Source organism: Hydra vulgaris, chromosome 12 (assembly GCF_038396675.1).
Source record: "Hydra vulgaris chromosome 12, alternate assembly HydraT2T_AEP".
Classification (NCBI taxonomy): Eukaryota; Metazoa; Cnidaria; class Hydrozoa; order Anthoathecata; family Hydridae; genus Hydra; species Hydra vulgaris.
The window spans coordinates 85,870,001-85,887,031 of record NC_088931.1 but is presented as its reverse complement, the minus strand read 5'-3'; the positions used below and the strand labels follow the sequence as shown (position 1 = coordinate 85,887,031).

The following is a 17,031-nucleotide window of genomic DNA, read 5'->3' as shown; positions in this document are numbered from 1 at the left end:
AATAACGTATGGGAATATTAAATGTATAAGAATGCGAAAAGTATTCTTATACGTTTAATATATTTTTTTTTAACATCTTCGCTTCCAACAAGGCTGCAAGCAACCACTATTACAGTTGAAAGTTACTGGAAGAGAAAAGATGAAGATTGTAGAGCAAGATAACGATTGACAGACGACTTATAAGATTGCAAATTGTATGATTCAGGATTGCAAGATGAAGGAAGCGAATTCCAAAGAAATGATGTTCGAGGAAAAAAACTACACAAATAAGAGTTTTTGGAGCATTTAGGAACAGTCACAGAAATAGGATGAGACTTTATTGAATGAGGAGTAACACAAGAATGAGTTTTAGTAGATGGCACAAGCTAGCTCTTTAGAGCAGTGCCCATTATAGTATTTGCAGAAAAGAGAAAGAGAAGCAACATTACGACGATGTGATAATGGTTGGTGGTTGGCTGCAAGAGCAGGTCTAACTATGTTTACAATTCATTTTTGCACCTTGTCTTAAAGAGAAAGGGCATCATTAGAAGATTCGCCCCAGATATGGCAACAGTAATCCATACAAGGAAGGATTTGAGATTTATAGAAATAGAGAATAGAATTCGAAGTAAGAAAGTATCGAGTTCGATAAAGAGATGCAACCTTAGCAGATGCTAGGTTTGCAAATCAAGAGACAATATTGATGAAAAGTTCTTAGCAAACAATACAGCTTTGTCTTTTGATGAGGTGACAAAGTCTGAACCATACAAGAAAGGTTAAATAACAGATTTGCCCTTATTATTGATACTATTAAAGGTTCTCCAGATGTCAAGAGAGCCTAATTTTTGTGATGAAATACGAGATTTCATGACCTGAGAATAGCAGGTTTTGGCATTAGACAAAACGTTTTTACAATGGTTTCTAGCATTAATAAACAGATGTCTATTTATTAATACTAGAAACCATTGTAAAAACGTTCTCTGGAGAATTGTTTTGCTGGTAGGTATGGAAGTGACGGTTTCGATTGAAAGTTGCATCAGCACAATGTGAGGAAAACCATGGAAAAGAGTGAGGCTTAACCTTGAATGGTTGATTAGGAATAAAAGATTCCATGCCAGCCTGAATCCACCAAGTTATGTAAGAAGCACATTTGTTAGCTGGAAGAAAAAAGAAATCTACCCAAGGGCCATCACAAAGAAAATCACAAAAAGAGCCCCAGTCAGCTTTAAGGTAAGAGGTATGATGATAGAGGGATTCAGATGATGAAAAAGGATGAGATAATAGTTTTAGAGAGATCAAACTGTGATCAGAAGCACCTAAGGGTGAATGTGGAGAGACTGAGCACTGACTAGGATCAGAAACAAGACATAAGTCAAGTAGAGAAGGTAAATGATTCGGGTTATCTGGAAACCAAGTTGGAAAGTTGACTATTTGAGTTAGGGATTGTGAAAGCCAAAAGTTGAGGGCTTTAACGCCTGCAGAGTCACTGACACTAGAGCCAAGCCATTCAGTGTGATTAGCATTAAAGTCACCAACCACAACAATATTGGCTGATGGATTAAGAGAGAGAGGGCTTAGTCAATTTGATCAGAAATAACATCAAAAAGAGTGCAGTCTTGAAATGAAGGAGAGTGATATAGAACAAAGAGAAAGGCCATAGAGTGAAGTGGTGCTAAATGAAAGCACATAAAAGAATAGTCTGTGGATTCAAACATAGTTTCACGACAAATGGGTGAATTCTTACAAATGTAAATGACCAGGTCAAGCACCTGACTATTGGAATCTTTACGAATTAAAGGAAGATAACCATCAACACTATGATCACAAAATGAGACAGCTGAACTCAAATTAGTCTCACACAGAGTAAGTAGGTTTGGTAAACTTTGCTAAAGATAAGACTCAACAAAAGAAAAGTTACTTCGAAGACCACGAATATTAGTGAATGTTTTTGAGAACTTGGTGATGACAATGTTTTTTTGTGTTTTATAGTTTTTGGTACTTTATTCATTTTTAAATTTGTTAAAGAATTTACTCAAAGCATAGACAGTACTCAGTACACTGTTTAGTAGTCCAAGCAATTGCCTCTTTACTATTAATAAACCCTAAGCTGTAACAAAGGGCTCCAAATGTGGCCTTGACAATGCACACCAAAAGTACAAACAGGGACACCATCTATGCGCAACATGGCACTGTAAATACTTTGATTTTTTTCAGCTGTTGATGGAATTAGCCTCTCTGAGAGCTACCACAGATTTCAGGAAACCTGATTACCAGCTGCCTCAGAACCATAAAACTAAGTTTTAGAGCTGTACCTTCATTATAAGTTATAAGTGCATTAAGCACTTTTGCATATTAGCACTTTTGTAACAGGATAAAAAAATTTATTTATTTGAAATAGTTTTATTTAAAAGGAACATAAAAAAGTTACTTATATTAAATTTAATTAAAAGAACTTTCTTTTGTTTTAAAGGTATCCCAATGTGCAGAGACGAGTTGTGTTCATTAATAAATTCATCATCAAAATTATATATTCATCATTAAAGAAAACGATTTAAAAAAAGGTTTGGGCTTAATTGTTTCAAGTAAAACAAAATAATAAACGTTACCAAGAAAAACTAACTTTGTTGTTTTACTTAAAGCTCACCATTTCCATATTAGCCAGTTGCTTTAAGTCTTTAAAATATACGTCTTAATCTACAGACTTTATACTTTATTCAACCGTGTTTAATTGCAAAGAGTTTTAGTATATGATTAATTAAAGTAATAATGTTTTATGGCAATAATTTAAGGCAGATGGCAATTAAAATTGTCAATGTGCGCCAGCGTGCTTTAAAAAAACAATTATGCCTAAAGTTTCCCAATTTATATGTTGTATTTGGCAAGTACTTTACATTAACCTGTCTCTCAACATTATAAAATTGACTTGATAATAGTGCATTTTTTTGCAATTTTGACTGAAAATTGTTCTTATTTTACTTTAAAAATAAAGTAAAATAAGCAATATGTGTTTTACAGAATAAATATTATTAAATATATTCTTGCATGATAAAATTAGAATTTCGAGAATATTTGAAACTGAAAAGTTTAGCAAATAAATGGTGTTAATTAAACTCTCAAAACATTAAATAAAAATACAAAACAATTTTTTTAACAAAATTTTAAAAAGGATAATAATTATTTAATAACAATAAATATAACAAAAAAATAATTTATAGCCATAGACAAGCCTAAAATATCTGAAATATTTTATTTATATTTTTAATGTGAACTTTACAAAATTTTAAAATAACGTAACTTAAGAAATGCTATTGTAATTTATGATGAAAAAAAAACCTTTCATATAATAAGTGCCTTAACAAATTTTTTAGTAATCTATTATTAAAAAAAAAAATCTATTATCTGATAAAAAAAAGAATTTTTAGATTTCTTATTAAAATTCTACAGCGTTACATACTAAAACATTTTTGGAATTAAATGCGCTTGAATAAATTATAAAGTCTGTAGATTGTGGCATATATTTTAAAGCAACTGGCTAACATGGAGACAGTAAGTTTTAAGTAAAACGAAGTTTTTCTTGGTATACCTTTATTATTTTGCTTTACTCATAAAAAATTCATCCCAAACATTTTTTTTCTTTTATCATTCTCTTTAGTATTAACACAACTTGGTTAGCACATTGAGATCCCTTTAACATAGTTAGGAAAGTTTAAAGTAAAAAATACAAACTTAAAACAAAGCGTTTTATGTTTATTTTAAAATTTTAATTAAGTTTAATAAAATAATTTTCTTTATTTTAATAATATTAATTTACTATTTAATTATATTTGGATTAAATTTATTATTATTTATTAATAGATTAAATTTAAATATAATAAAATAAATTAAAATTAAAATTTTTTTTTAAAGTTGAAAAAATTTATGTTTTTTCAACAACAAAAAATTATTTTATAATTGAATGAATTAAATATAAACATTACTGCCTAATGTATTTAGCATAAACTGTTTCAAATGAGTGTTTTAATAATCTTATTTATTTATCTAATTGAATCTGTTTTAATAATCTAGTTGAAAAAAGTTTTGGGGTAATGTAAATGGCTTATTGCGTAGGCAAAATTGCCATTTTGTACGTAAAATCCGAATGGCGTAATGCTGCTTAGCAAGACCTGCACTCACTTTTGTTAAGAAGCGCTATGCAATCTGGGAAAATCGTCATGTTAAAAAAATGCACTAAATAAACAAACAAAAATTATATGAATAAAAAAAATAAACAAACCATAAACTGAAAAGAGAAATAAAAACTAAAAAAATACATAACTAAACTTAAATAAATTAAAATTTCAACTAATAATAAAATAAATAAAAGATAAACCAGAAAAAGTTAAAGCATAAAGTTTTATTTTAATTTATAAGTGTTTCATGGAGTTTAGAAAAGGTTGAAGTTTCAAAGTAATTTGAAATATATTTTAACCACGTAATTTGAAATGTATTCTTACCACGTAATTTAAAATATATGTTTCATCTTAATATAATGCAGAGAATATATTGCAAAAAGAAATAAGATTTTTTTTTGGAGAGACTGGTTTACACATTTAAATTGAATTCAAATATGTATACAAATCAAATTGAATTCAAAGGCAATGCAGAAAAGTAAAATTTTTCTGCATTGCCTTTGAATTCATTTCTCGTAAAAAAAATATTTCTTGTAGTTAGAACCATTTTTTTTTAATATTTCAAAAAGCAATCATCTGACTCCGATCAGCACATGCTTGGGGGTATACATATGCATCAATTAACCTATTTGTCATAAATCAGGATTGATTCCTTTGACCATTCTTATATGTGTTTCTGCTTAGCACTTCTTCACTCTATAACCTTTCTCTGTGTTCTTTATTATTCTCCTTTTTCCCAAGATTGCACTCTTTTAGATATAATTTCTGATCAAGTTCACTATGCCTTCTCTCTTTACTCTTCTGCCAATACTGATGTTATTGGTGACTTTAATGCTCATTACACTGAATGGCTTGCCTCTGATGCAATTAACCCACAGGCACTAAAGCCTAAAGAGTTTCTTACTCAGATATTTAACTTTGTGACTCGTTTTCCAGACAACCCTAATCATTTACCTTCACTCCTTAATATATATCTTGCCTCTGATCGTAGTTTGTGTTCAGTTTCTTCTTTTTTCTTTCTTAGGTGGTTCTGACCATGCAATGATCTCTATAAATCTTTCATCTTGTACTGCTTTTTCAGACTCACCCTATCATCGCACTACTTACTACTACTCTAAAGCTGACTAGGATTCTTTTTGTGATTTTCTTTGCGACAGTTCTTAGGCTGATGTCTTTTCTCTCTCAGCTGATAAATGTACTTCCTACACAATCTCATGGATTCAGGCAGGTATTATTTCTCCTCTAAAAATAAGGTAGAACTATTAGCAAAGAAATTTTCTTCTAGTTTAACTATTAGTAAGCCATTCCCTTTCTTCCATTCCAATTAAACAAGTTAACCCATAGTTTAACATTCAAATCACTTCAGCTTCCATTGCTTAATTTATGTCTCAATTAAACTCTTATTCAGTTTGCGGAATAATTGACAATAAACTCATATGCCAATGACATTTCACTATTACATTATGTTGGATGGAATGAATTGCAGCCCTCAGAATTAGGGTTGGCATTTAGCTATGTTGACCTAACTGCTAACCTAGAAGTGTTTTAGGTCGGCAATAAATCGCCAACCTTTTTTATATGTTTTATGGTAAAGCCTTTGTACCAAATTTTTTGTTTCCAAATTAGTAATTTGCATAATCTGCAATTTCTACATGCTAAATCTTATTTATTATAGATTTATGAAAACTTTTGTGGGTTTTTGTAAATCCGCATAAATATCTAGATGTATTATTTATAAAGGAAATAATATTACTTTAGAGTTTATAGAATAAATCCTAATATTTTCAAAAAGCTGATTTGTTGTTTGATTTTCAAGATTTAATTAGTTTTTGTTATAATTAATAATTATTGAAATTTTTTTATTTTTTTGTTTTGTTTTTTTATTTTAATTCAATTTTTAAAAAATGATTAAATGTTAAAGAAAGTTTTTAAATAAGAAATCTTGAAATTTTAAAATTTTAGTTAATACTGCATTTCTTGATGGTTATTACAAAAATGTGACAGAAGTTGTTTCTGATCTAAGATTGATAATTGAAAATGTTTATCGAATAAATGGTTTTAATCATTATTTGAGTAAGCACGCACGAACATTAGAAACAGTTTTAGAACAGAAGTTAGCACTACTTCCAAGGTATTTTTATGCATGTTTTTTATTGTTTAATTTTTGGTGTTTTTATTTTCACATTCTGATAATAAAGGTTTAAAGGTTCTTTGTTTTATGTTATGATGAGGGGCTGCTATTAAATTCAGTTTATTGGTTCTGAGATCTGCTGGTAAAAATTCTTCTCAAACTCTGAGCTCTCATCAAAAGTTGTAAAACATTTTATATAAGTTGTAAAAAATTTTATAACTTTAATTGATTAGCAGGAGTCAACCTTATAGCTTATTGCTTAGGAGTCAACTGCATATTACTTATAGAGTATGTTTGATTCAAATTATGACCTTAAAATGTTTAACATAAAAATCAGCATAGCCATCAAATTAATTTTATCTTTTACAATTTTTTTTTCGTTTTTTGAGAAATTGGAAAACAGTGTCAAGCAAAAAAAGACATTTCATCTATTAAACATGCGTCTTATCTTACTGTCTCTAAAGGATAAGGTAAAACTATTCTCAAAAAAATTTTAATCTCTTGGATTAAAAAAAAAAAAAAAGGACCACATTGTTTCTATCATACCAGAAAAATAGGTTAATCCATGTTTGACAACCAAATCCTTTTTGCTTCTGTTTTTTAAGTTATTTTTTACTTAAACTCTTCTATCATAGAAATTTAATAAATAGTGTAATAGTAAATATATATATATATATATATATATATATATATATATATATATATATATATATATATATATATATATATATATATATTTATATATATATTTATATATATATATATATATATATATATATATATATATATATATATATATATATATATATATTTATATATATATGTATGTTTATATATATATATATATATATTTATATATATATATTTATATATATATATTTATATATATATATTTATATATATATATATATATATATCAATTTTTAACAAACTTTTTACAGGCAAATACGTGACTTATGTTCCCTGGAGTCAACAAATATACTTCAAAATAGAGAGCATCTTAACCAAGGAATAAGTAACTATTTATTTATTTAGTTAAACAATTGTTATAAATAAAAAAGTTTCAATATTTATCATTTGTAAATTTCTTTAGTTGTAAGTTTAATCTAAGTATTATATAATGAATAATATTTGTTGCATTATAAGAACAATTTATTTGTTTCTTTTTTATATTTTATATAATTCTTCATTATAATTTTATGTTTTTTTCAAAGTAACGACAATCATTAGTTTTATATATTTTGAAATATTGCTCATATATATATTTTTTTAATATTGTTATATTTTTTAATACAGTGGTTATTTTTTTAAATATTGTTGTTACATTTTTTTAATAGTCATGTTATATTTTTTTATTATAATTTTTTCATATAGTTGCTTTCTATTTTTGTTAGTAATTATATTTTTTAATTTTGTTATAATTGTGTATCATAGTCTCCATAATTCTTTATATATAATATTACTTCTTTGTTTTTTATTTATAGCTACTATTTTTCTTTATAATAGTTTTTATAATTTTTGTTAAAGTTCTTTTCATTACAGTTTTATGTGTGGGTAAATAACAAATTTCAGTTAACCATTCAAAAAATAGTTTAGAGAGTGTTAAAAAGAAGTCTGGAGAACACTTTATTAAGACCAGGAGTCTGGACACAAGATGTTGAAGAGGGAAATAACTTATCTATATTTAAATAACAGAAGCTGTTATTTAAATATAGAAAAGATAAAGTGATTTTAAATTTTAAATAACATTGGTTAACTTGTTTCTCTGGGATGACAGGAAGTCATTAGCTTCAAGAGATTACTTACAGAAAATATCCTTTGTAAATAATTCAACTTTATCCTTGGAAGTGATAATAAAGTCAGACTCTTATAATGTTAAAGATTTTCTAATAGTCTCTAAAACCTAATTTTAAGTTAAAAATTGATTGAAAATAACATCGTTTACATACTTCTCAATGAGTTTTGAGAAGTATGTAGTTTAAGATTAAGTGATGAGGTGCTAAACAGAAGCAGATTAAATAACTGTCTGAGGACTCCTGATTTTATAACAAATAGATGAGTTGATACATAAGTATATGCCCAGGCTAAGCATGCCACTATTGAAGTTTTTGGAAAGCAAAGGACAATAGTCATCAACTCTGAGATTTAAAAATGAAATAGCTGAATTCACCTTGGTCTCACAAAGTGCTAGTAAGTCTGGTAATTTTGCAAGTGGTAAGGTTCAACTGATAAAAAGACCACAAATGTTTGTAAAAAATTGATGTAAACATTTACTAGTCTTAGTTATTAATGTACTTGACGCAATCATAGGTAGCAAAGGGCACCCCAAACAGTGAGCTATGCAATTGCCTGAGTCCCGCTGATTAATTAAGTCATAACAAAAGGCTCCTTATATAGCATCAACAATTCATACCAAAAGCACTGTTAATGTTTATTTTACATATTTGATGGAATCACCTCTTTAAGAGCTGCCACAGAGTTTGGGAAGCCTTGTTACTAGCTGGCTTTAGAACCATTAAACTGAATATTAAAGCTCTACCCTCATTAAAAGATAACAGGAAAAGACCAATTATTACTAATAAAGAGGCACTAGTCAAAACTTATGAGTGGTCTAGCGTGTTCCAGTGTTTGTTACATTATGATAAAGTGCTCCAATGTTTGTTATCTTAAACAGAAAAATGTAACACAAGTTTACATCCACTCCAGCCTAATAGATATAAAAATTTCTAATTTATATTGTTACCATTATAATCAATTAAAAAGTCCAAAATTTTCAGTCCAAAAAATCATTTATACTATTTACAGAAGAATTCATTAGTACAGAACATAGTTAGACTTAATAGTTCATCTGACATTTATTAAGTTATATTAAGTTATATTAAGTTGTATAAAGCTTATTATATTTTGAAGATGCATAGAAAATTTGAATGTATTTTCTGTAAAAGTTAATTTTGAAGATGCATAGATCTTTTGAATGTATTTTCTGTAAAAGTTCATTTTGAAAATGCATAGATCTTTTGAATGTATTTTCTGTAAAAGTTCATTTTGAAGATGCATAGAAGTTTTGAATGTATTTTCTGTAAAAGTTCATTTTGAAAATGCATAGAAATTTTAAATGTATTTTCTGTAAAAGTTCATTTTAATAAATAACAATAATTAAATAATAATAAAATACCTATTTTTGAGATCTTAATGGTTGTTATAAATTTTCTTTCCACTTCTAGATGGATCTCGTAGAAGATCTAAACCAACAAAGACCTTAGAAACACCTATAATGTTACAACTTCGGATGGAATATGATGCATTAGATAAGCAACAAAAAAAATTTCGAGAGGAACAAAAAAAAGAAAGAGATGAAGAAAAGCGTATATGTAATGAAAAACTTTTAGAACAATTAGTCATATTTGAAGAAGAAATTGTAACAATGGAAATGTTACAAGACATAAAATTTTGCTGGCAGGTTTCTAGAATTTTTTTTTTAATAATATTACTGCTATAGATTTAGCATTTTATAATTTTTATTGGACTTTTCTATTACTTATAACAAAAAAAAAAGGTTTTTTAATTATTTAGATAAGTTTATACAAAAAGCTCATTGTGGTATCATTTTAGTGATCACTGTAACCATAGTCACAAGAAATAGATAGTTCGGAAACGAACAAAGGATTATTGTTTTAACTCTTTCATTAAAAAAAATATTGGCTCCAGCTCTCCCATCCTGCACAAATCGCTGTTTTTCTCTAAACATTCTCGAGTTTTTTTAAACTGTGTTTTTGTAGCGATTGATAATGCCTGGAGAAAATTGTGCTATATTTGGGTGTTCTGCTTCGAGACGTAATAAAGGAATAAGTTTTTTAAAGTCCCTTTATCTAATACTGAGTTCAACAAAAAATGGAGTAATGACTTAATACATGTTATTACTAAAGATAGAATTGTGGATGCTTCATTACGAGAACGTATTCGTACTAGAAAGTTATTCATATGTTAACAGCATTTCAGTGTTAATCAATATTATATTTGTAAGTAATCATTTGTTTTTGAAATCGAGAAGTTACACATATACATTTACATACATTTATGTATATGTATATATATATATATATATATATATATATATATATATATATATATATATATATATATATATATATATATTTATATACATATATATATATTTATATATATATATACATATAAATTCATGATAATAAATATAAATAAATTATTACATAATAGTTATTGTATAATAATTTTTATTTATTTTATTACTTTTCAGATGACAGAAAAAAATCATTGAAAGAAGGAGAATTGCCACAATTAAATTTACCTTGTAAAAGTTCTCATTCTGTTTTACTCTCGAATCGATCTACTTCTTCAATTCAAAAGCGAAATGAACATGTTGCATCATTAGATGATGTAGTGTCTTTGCCCTTATACAAAAACTTTGATGACTTTGTGAATCGCATAGTTAAGCTTTCAATTAGAAATACCTGGAATATTCATATTGAAACCAATCTTGTTGTTATTACTCTTTTATCTGTAAATCATATTTTGCCAAGATACGAGATTTTTGTGGATGATTCTCTTCGTTTTACCCTACGTGTGTTTGGATGGATTTTATCAGAAGACCATGATCTTTATAAGCAATGCTCTCAATCATTTTTAAATGTTACTTTGTCAACATTTACTTGCCTACTTAAAAGTTATGAATTGTGTATGGGAATTGAAGTTCCTAATATAAGTAAAGAGCTCCAATTCCAAAAACATGTCAATCCTAAAAAATTCAATTACCATGACTACCAATAACTAGTATTTAAACCACATTTAAATCAAGATGAGTATTTCCGCTCTAACAATTGTCGGCTCCTTTTAAGCAAGGATGATACAAATACATGTGCAGATTGTCGTATTTGTGTTCGAAAGGTATTTTCAGAAGAAAAAAATAAATTATCTATTTTAAATAAACCAGCCAAACTAAATGCTCCTATTAAATTTACTTCTCCAAATAGGATAAAATTAACTTTACAAAATAATCGATTAAAATGTAAACAGCTTGAGCAAGAACTTTTAAATATGTGATCTGCTATAGAAAAGCACAGTGAAACTGTACATTCACAAATCAGTGAAGATTTAAAATATTATTTTCAGGTTGTGACCAGGTTAATGTTCCAAATTTCATGAAGCTTTTTTGGTCAGAACAAAAAAATACATTCAAACCTCTTGTTCCAGCAGTGTTAAATATCACCCAATGATTATCAAATTTTGTTTAAATTTAGCTGCTAAATCTTCATCTGCTTATAGTGATCTTCGTTATGATAAGAAAACTGGTAATGGTATTTTGGTTCTTCCCAGTTTGAGAACACTTAGAGATTATAAACATTATATTCATCCAGTTAGAGGTTTTAATCCTGCTTTTATAAATGACCTCAAGTTAAAGACTGAAAATTTTACTGAACCAGAAAGATTTGTAGGCATTATTTTTGATGAAATGAAAATTCAGGAAGATCTTGTGTGGGACAAGTACTCTGGCGAACTTATTGGTTTTGTAGATTTGGGAGATAACAATATCAACTATGGAACACTTAAAAATGTAGAAGCTATTGCAACATACATTTTAGTTTTTCTTGTAAAAAGTATTGTCAATCCTCTTTCTTTTAGTTTTGCAACATTTGCTACAACAGGTGTACTTGCTTAGCAAATAATGCCAATTTTTTGGAAGGCAGTTTGTTATCTGGAATTAATAAACTTGCATGTTATTTCCACAGCATCAGATGGTGCTTCATCAAATTGTCGATTTTTAAAATGCATAAATTTCTTCAAGGTTGTTCTGATAAAGATGTCATTTATTGCACAAAAAATATTTTTTCTAAAAAGCAACATTATATTTATTTTTTTGCAGATGTCCCACATCTTATGAAAACAGCAAGAAACTGTTTATCACATTCTGGATCAGGGCATTCAACATGATTGATGTAGAATAATGGTTTTTTTCTTCTTTGGTCACACATTCAGCAAATTTTTGAGGAGCAACTAGAAAGTGGCTTAAAATTTGTACCAAAGCTAACAAATGAACATATACATTTAACACCATACTCTGCTATGAGAGTTAGTCTTGCAGCACAGGTATTAAGTGAGACTGTTGGTAGCGTTTTAGCAAATTTTGGGCCACCAGAGGCAGTTGGTACATCTACTTTTTGTTTAATGATGGATAAATTTTTTGATTGTCTGAATGTTCGAAATACATTTGATCACAGAATAAAAAAGAAGCCATTTTTAAAACCATATGAATCTTTTACTGATGAAAGATATCTTTGGTTAGATAAATTTCTTGAATATTTACATTTATGGAAAGACTCAATAGAGACTAGGGCAGGACATTATGCTAATTCAAAATCAAAAATGTTTTTATCTTGGCAAACATATGAAGGATTTAAAATAACTATATATTCATTTAAAGAAGTAGTAAAGTTTTTGTTAGAAAATGGTGCAAAATATGTACTTTCTGAAAGATTCTGTCAGGATGACCTAGAATATTATTTTGGCAGACAGCGAGCGATTGGTAGACGATGAGACAATCCATCAGTACGAGATGTAGTATATAACGATAATATCATAAAACCCCAGTTTTCAATACGACCAATTGCTGGTAATGTTCATTCCCATAGCAAATTTAGTGACATTAGTAGTTCCCCATTGCCGAAACAAAAGCGGTTAGTAAAGACAAATAAATAGTGTTTTTGAACAATTTTATTGTTAAATGCTGGCTTTTTTATTTGTTAAATTAGCAAAGTGCCATTATGGGAAACCTGTCTAAACCACACTAATTTAAAGTTTATTGTTCCACAACTGTGGATCAATGGACTATAAATATTTTTAAATACAGTTGGACTCTTGTAATTTTAACTTCTATAATTCGATAGATCTTTTTTTTTTTTTTTTTTGAGTAAATTTTACTTCCATATTTCCACACTTGTGTGGATTGGATGGTTCTCCAAAGTGACATCTAAATGCCATTATGAAAGAGTTGAAACAATTTTTTAAAACCAGATCCTCTTCTTGATGTTAAAATGAAGCAAGTTGTACTGGGTTACATGTTACCAGTAGCAGGATAACCTGTTCTGATAGATTTAAATCGAACAAATTATTTGGTAACCTCTGGATTTAATATTAAGGATTGAAGTCCTATAAATTGAAAATTCATTTAATTCAAGCGTATTTTAAAACCCCTTAAGGATTTCAATTATGTTAATTGAACTAAATGCTCATGTTAAATGAGTTTTTAAATTATAAAAGTTCAATTCCTAATATTAAATCCAGAAGGGACCAAACAATTTGTTTGATTTTAATGATCTTTTGAATTATAGAAATTTGAATAACAAGAGTTTTTTGTCTTTTTTACAAGATTCACTTTAGGTTACTCAAGCTAAATGTTACTTATTTCTTAGTTAATGTATTTCTTTTTATAATTACTACATTATATTTTTTGTTTGTCTTTACTGACAGCTTGCGTTTTAAGTTTGATAATAAACTTCTTTTTAATTATGATTGTTCTGTTTTTTTTTGTAGCAATTATTGGGTATTTGAGTTAACTAGCCTTTAAACAAATTTAAGTTTCTTTTTTTCAAGTTTATACTTGTCAAATATGGAAGCAAAATATTTGTGATAAAAAGCTTTTGAAATCAAATTTTTTATCAAATTTTTGATGAGTTTTTTTATTAAATAGTCTAAAGTCTTTTAGTTTTCCATTAGTGTCTTAAGTCTAATACCATTGAATACCTTATTTAAAGCCATTCGATACCTTATTTAAAAATCTTTTGTGAGGAGTTTTGTCAAAGGCTAAGGCTAATTCCGTGAAAATTTTATTGAAATTAAGATGAAAAATGAAGATTATATTGACAGTTTACATTTGGTTAAAATGATCAGGTGCATTTAGAATACAATAAAATTTTAATGTTTTTTTAATTAAAGTTACTAAATATTAATTATAAATTATTATTAGTTATAAGTGCTAAGTAAAAAAAAAGTTGCAAAGTATTAAAATAACTTATCACTGTTTCTAATTTATAATTTTGAAATAATTAAATATTGTTTACATATAATAACTTAAAATATGCAATTTATATTAAAGTTTATTCTTAATATATTTCAGCTTCCATGTGTTGGAATGTTGGTATATATGCTACATGATTTCATGGGTTTAGAACATTTCAACTACACAGAGTTTGAACTTGCATCTTTTTTTTATGGATAAAAGTATGCTTATCTCAAAGATATTCACATCATTACTTTTAAGTGCTCATGAAAGAAAAAGGTAAAAATCAGACATTAATTTTAATTAATTAATTTAGAAGAAATTTTATTTTAAAATTTTTTTTATTGATGGATTGTCTGCCCAAAACAAAACCCTCATTTGATGTAGCAGCACTTTTAGCATGTTCTACCTATTTGAATATAGGAATATATATATATATATATATATATATATATATATATATATATATATATATATATATATATATATATATATATATATATATATATATATATATATATATATATATATATATATATATATATATACATATATATATATAAATATATATATATGTATATATATATATATATATATATATATATATATATATATATATATATATATATATATATATATATATATATATGACATTTGTTTATAGCAAGATCAAAATTGTTATTTTTTTTTTTAATTTGGGAGTCTCTTTTAGTAGTTAATAGTAGATTTTTTAAATCTATTTTTAGGTAGATTTTAGACTAGAGTTGCAGATTTGAACATTCTTCTATAATAACTAGGAATTGTAATAGCGGTTTATTGATAAATAAAGTTTAAGTTATTACAAAAATTCATTAGTAATTCACACTTTTTTTGTTATGTATTTAAGTAGATTGCTTTGAATCATAATGGTTGGTTAATTTTATATATATATAAAAAATGTGTTCTAAAATAAAATGTTATATTAAGTATATTTTTATGTCAATCAGATCAAAAACTTTTGTTTAGATTCAAAGTATGAGTATATTTGATAATAATTAAACAATATTTGAAATGATGTCGATGTTGGCTTGTTTTTACAATTTCAAAAAACATTATACAAGTGCTGCTTATTGTTAGTATATATATATATATATATATACACATATATATATATATATATATATATATATATATATATATATATATATATATATATATATATATATATATATATATATATATATATATATATGTGCCGATAAAATAAGGATAGAAGTTGTAAAGGAAATTTTACTCAATAACAAAGCATATAAATCAATATCCAATAAAAACCATCAATAAATAAATTTAAATATATTGGTTTCAAAACATCAGACAGAGCTGGTGTTAATAAGAGAACAATAAAACTACTTGATATAAACTATTAGTTAAGTTAATTATTAAGTTCTTTTCAATATTAGCATAACAAATGTACAAGGTTCTAATGAATTAAAGCACATTATTGATTTTGATACTAATTATTCAGAAAAATGAACATGAAAAAAATTGTCTATGAAGCTATTGAACTTGTTCAACAAAATGCTATTTTCTTTACTGAATTTTGAAAAGTTGTAAGACATTTTAGAAAATCACTTACAAAAAATGATAAACTACTGCAAAAATATGTTCAAGAAACTATTGGATAAGAACTTTCTTTAATTTTAGGCTGTAAAACTAGATGGAATATGTAATTAAGAATGCTGCACAGTGGGTCAGATCTCAAAAAAGCTGGTCAAAAAGGAAAAAAGAAAGGTTTTGACACAGTATTTTTAGACTATCAGGTTGGCTTTAGTGATGTTGGGACTCACTAAATGCTGACTGTGCAGAAGATCAACTTTTCATTTCATGCGATATATTGCAGGATGAGCGCGGCAGTCCTTTGTCTGTCGTGTTTGCAACCGTTAAAGTTTAAGTTATTACAAAAATTCATTAGTAATTCACACTTTTTTTGTTATGTATTTAAGTAGATTGCTTTGAATCATAATGGTTGGTTAATTTTATATATATATAAAAAATGTGTTTCAGTCCTTTGTCTGTCGTGTTTGCAACCGTTAAAGTTTAAGTTATTACAAAAATTATATACCAAATGTAACATTACTATATGCTTATTACATACTATATGTAACTTTACTGTATGCTTATTACATACTATATGTAACATTACTATATGCTTATTACATACTATATGTAACATTACTATATGCTTATTACATACTATATGTAACATTACTATATGCTTATTACATACTATATGTAACATTACTATATGCTTATTACATACTATATGTAACATTACTATATGCTTATTACATACTATATATAACATTACTATATGCTTATTACATAATATATGTAACATTACTATATGCTTATTACATACTATATGTAACATTACTGTATGCTTATTACATACTATATGTAACATTACTATATGCTTATTACATACTATATGTAACATTACTATATGCTTATTACATACTATATGTAACATTACTACATGCTTATTACATACTATATGTAACATTACTATATGCTTATTACATACTATATGTAACATTACTATATGCTTATTACATACTATATGTAACATTACTATATGCTTATTACATACTATATGTAACATTACTATATGCTTAAGCAGAATAATAATTTGATGTTAAAGCAAATCTTTGTAATTCTGGTAGGTAATGCTTTTTAATTTT

The 17,031-nt window shown here is 26.6% G+C and overlaps 1 protein-coding gene and 1 long non-coding RNA gene across 3 annotated transcripts in view; both read left to right on the top strand.

Annotated features, from left to right (window-relative positions):
- LOC100200365 (uncharacterized bromodomain-containing protein 10) overlaps positions 1-17,031 on the top strand; it is a 49,432-nt gene that overhangs the window by 7,982 nt on the left and 24,419 nt on the right. The window contains exons 2-5 of one of the 2 annotated variants that reach the window (XR_010642792.1): positions 6,111-6,279; positions 7,221-7,294; positions 9,504-9,739; positions 14,429-14,590. Coding sequence is in view for 1 of the 2 variants with exons in the window: in XM_065814809.1 (XP_065670881.1) it covers positions 14,523-14,590 (68 nt within the window). In the remaining variant the exon portion in view is untranslated. Of the gene's footprint in view, positions 1-6,110; positions 6,280-7,220; positions 7,295-9,503; positions 9,740-14,428; positions 14,591-17,031 lie in introns of those variants that run through there. The other variant, XM_065814809.1, reaches the window with a different exon arrangement.
- Positions 9,926-11,883, top strand: LOC136089090 (uncharacterized). The gene is made up of 2 exons (XR_010642793.1): positions 9,926-10,298; positions 10,556-11,883. It is a non-coding gene; the product is annotated as an uncharacterized LOC136089090 (long non-coding RNA).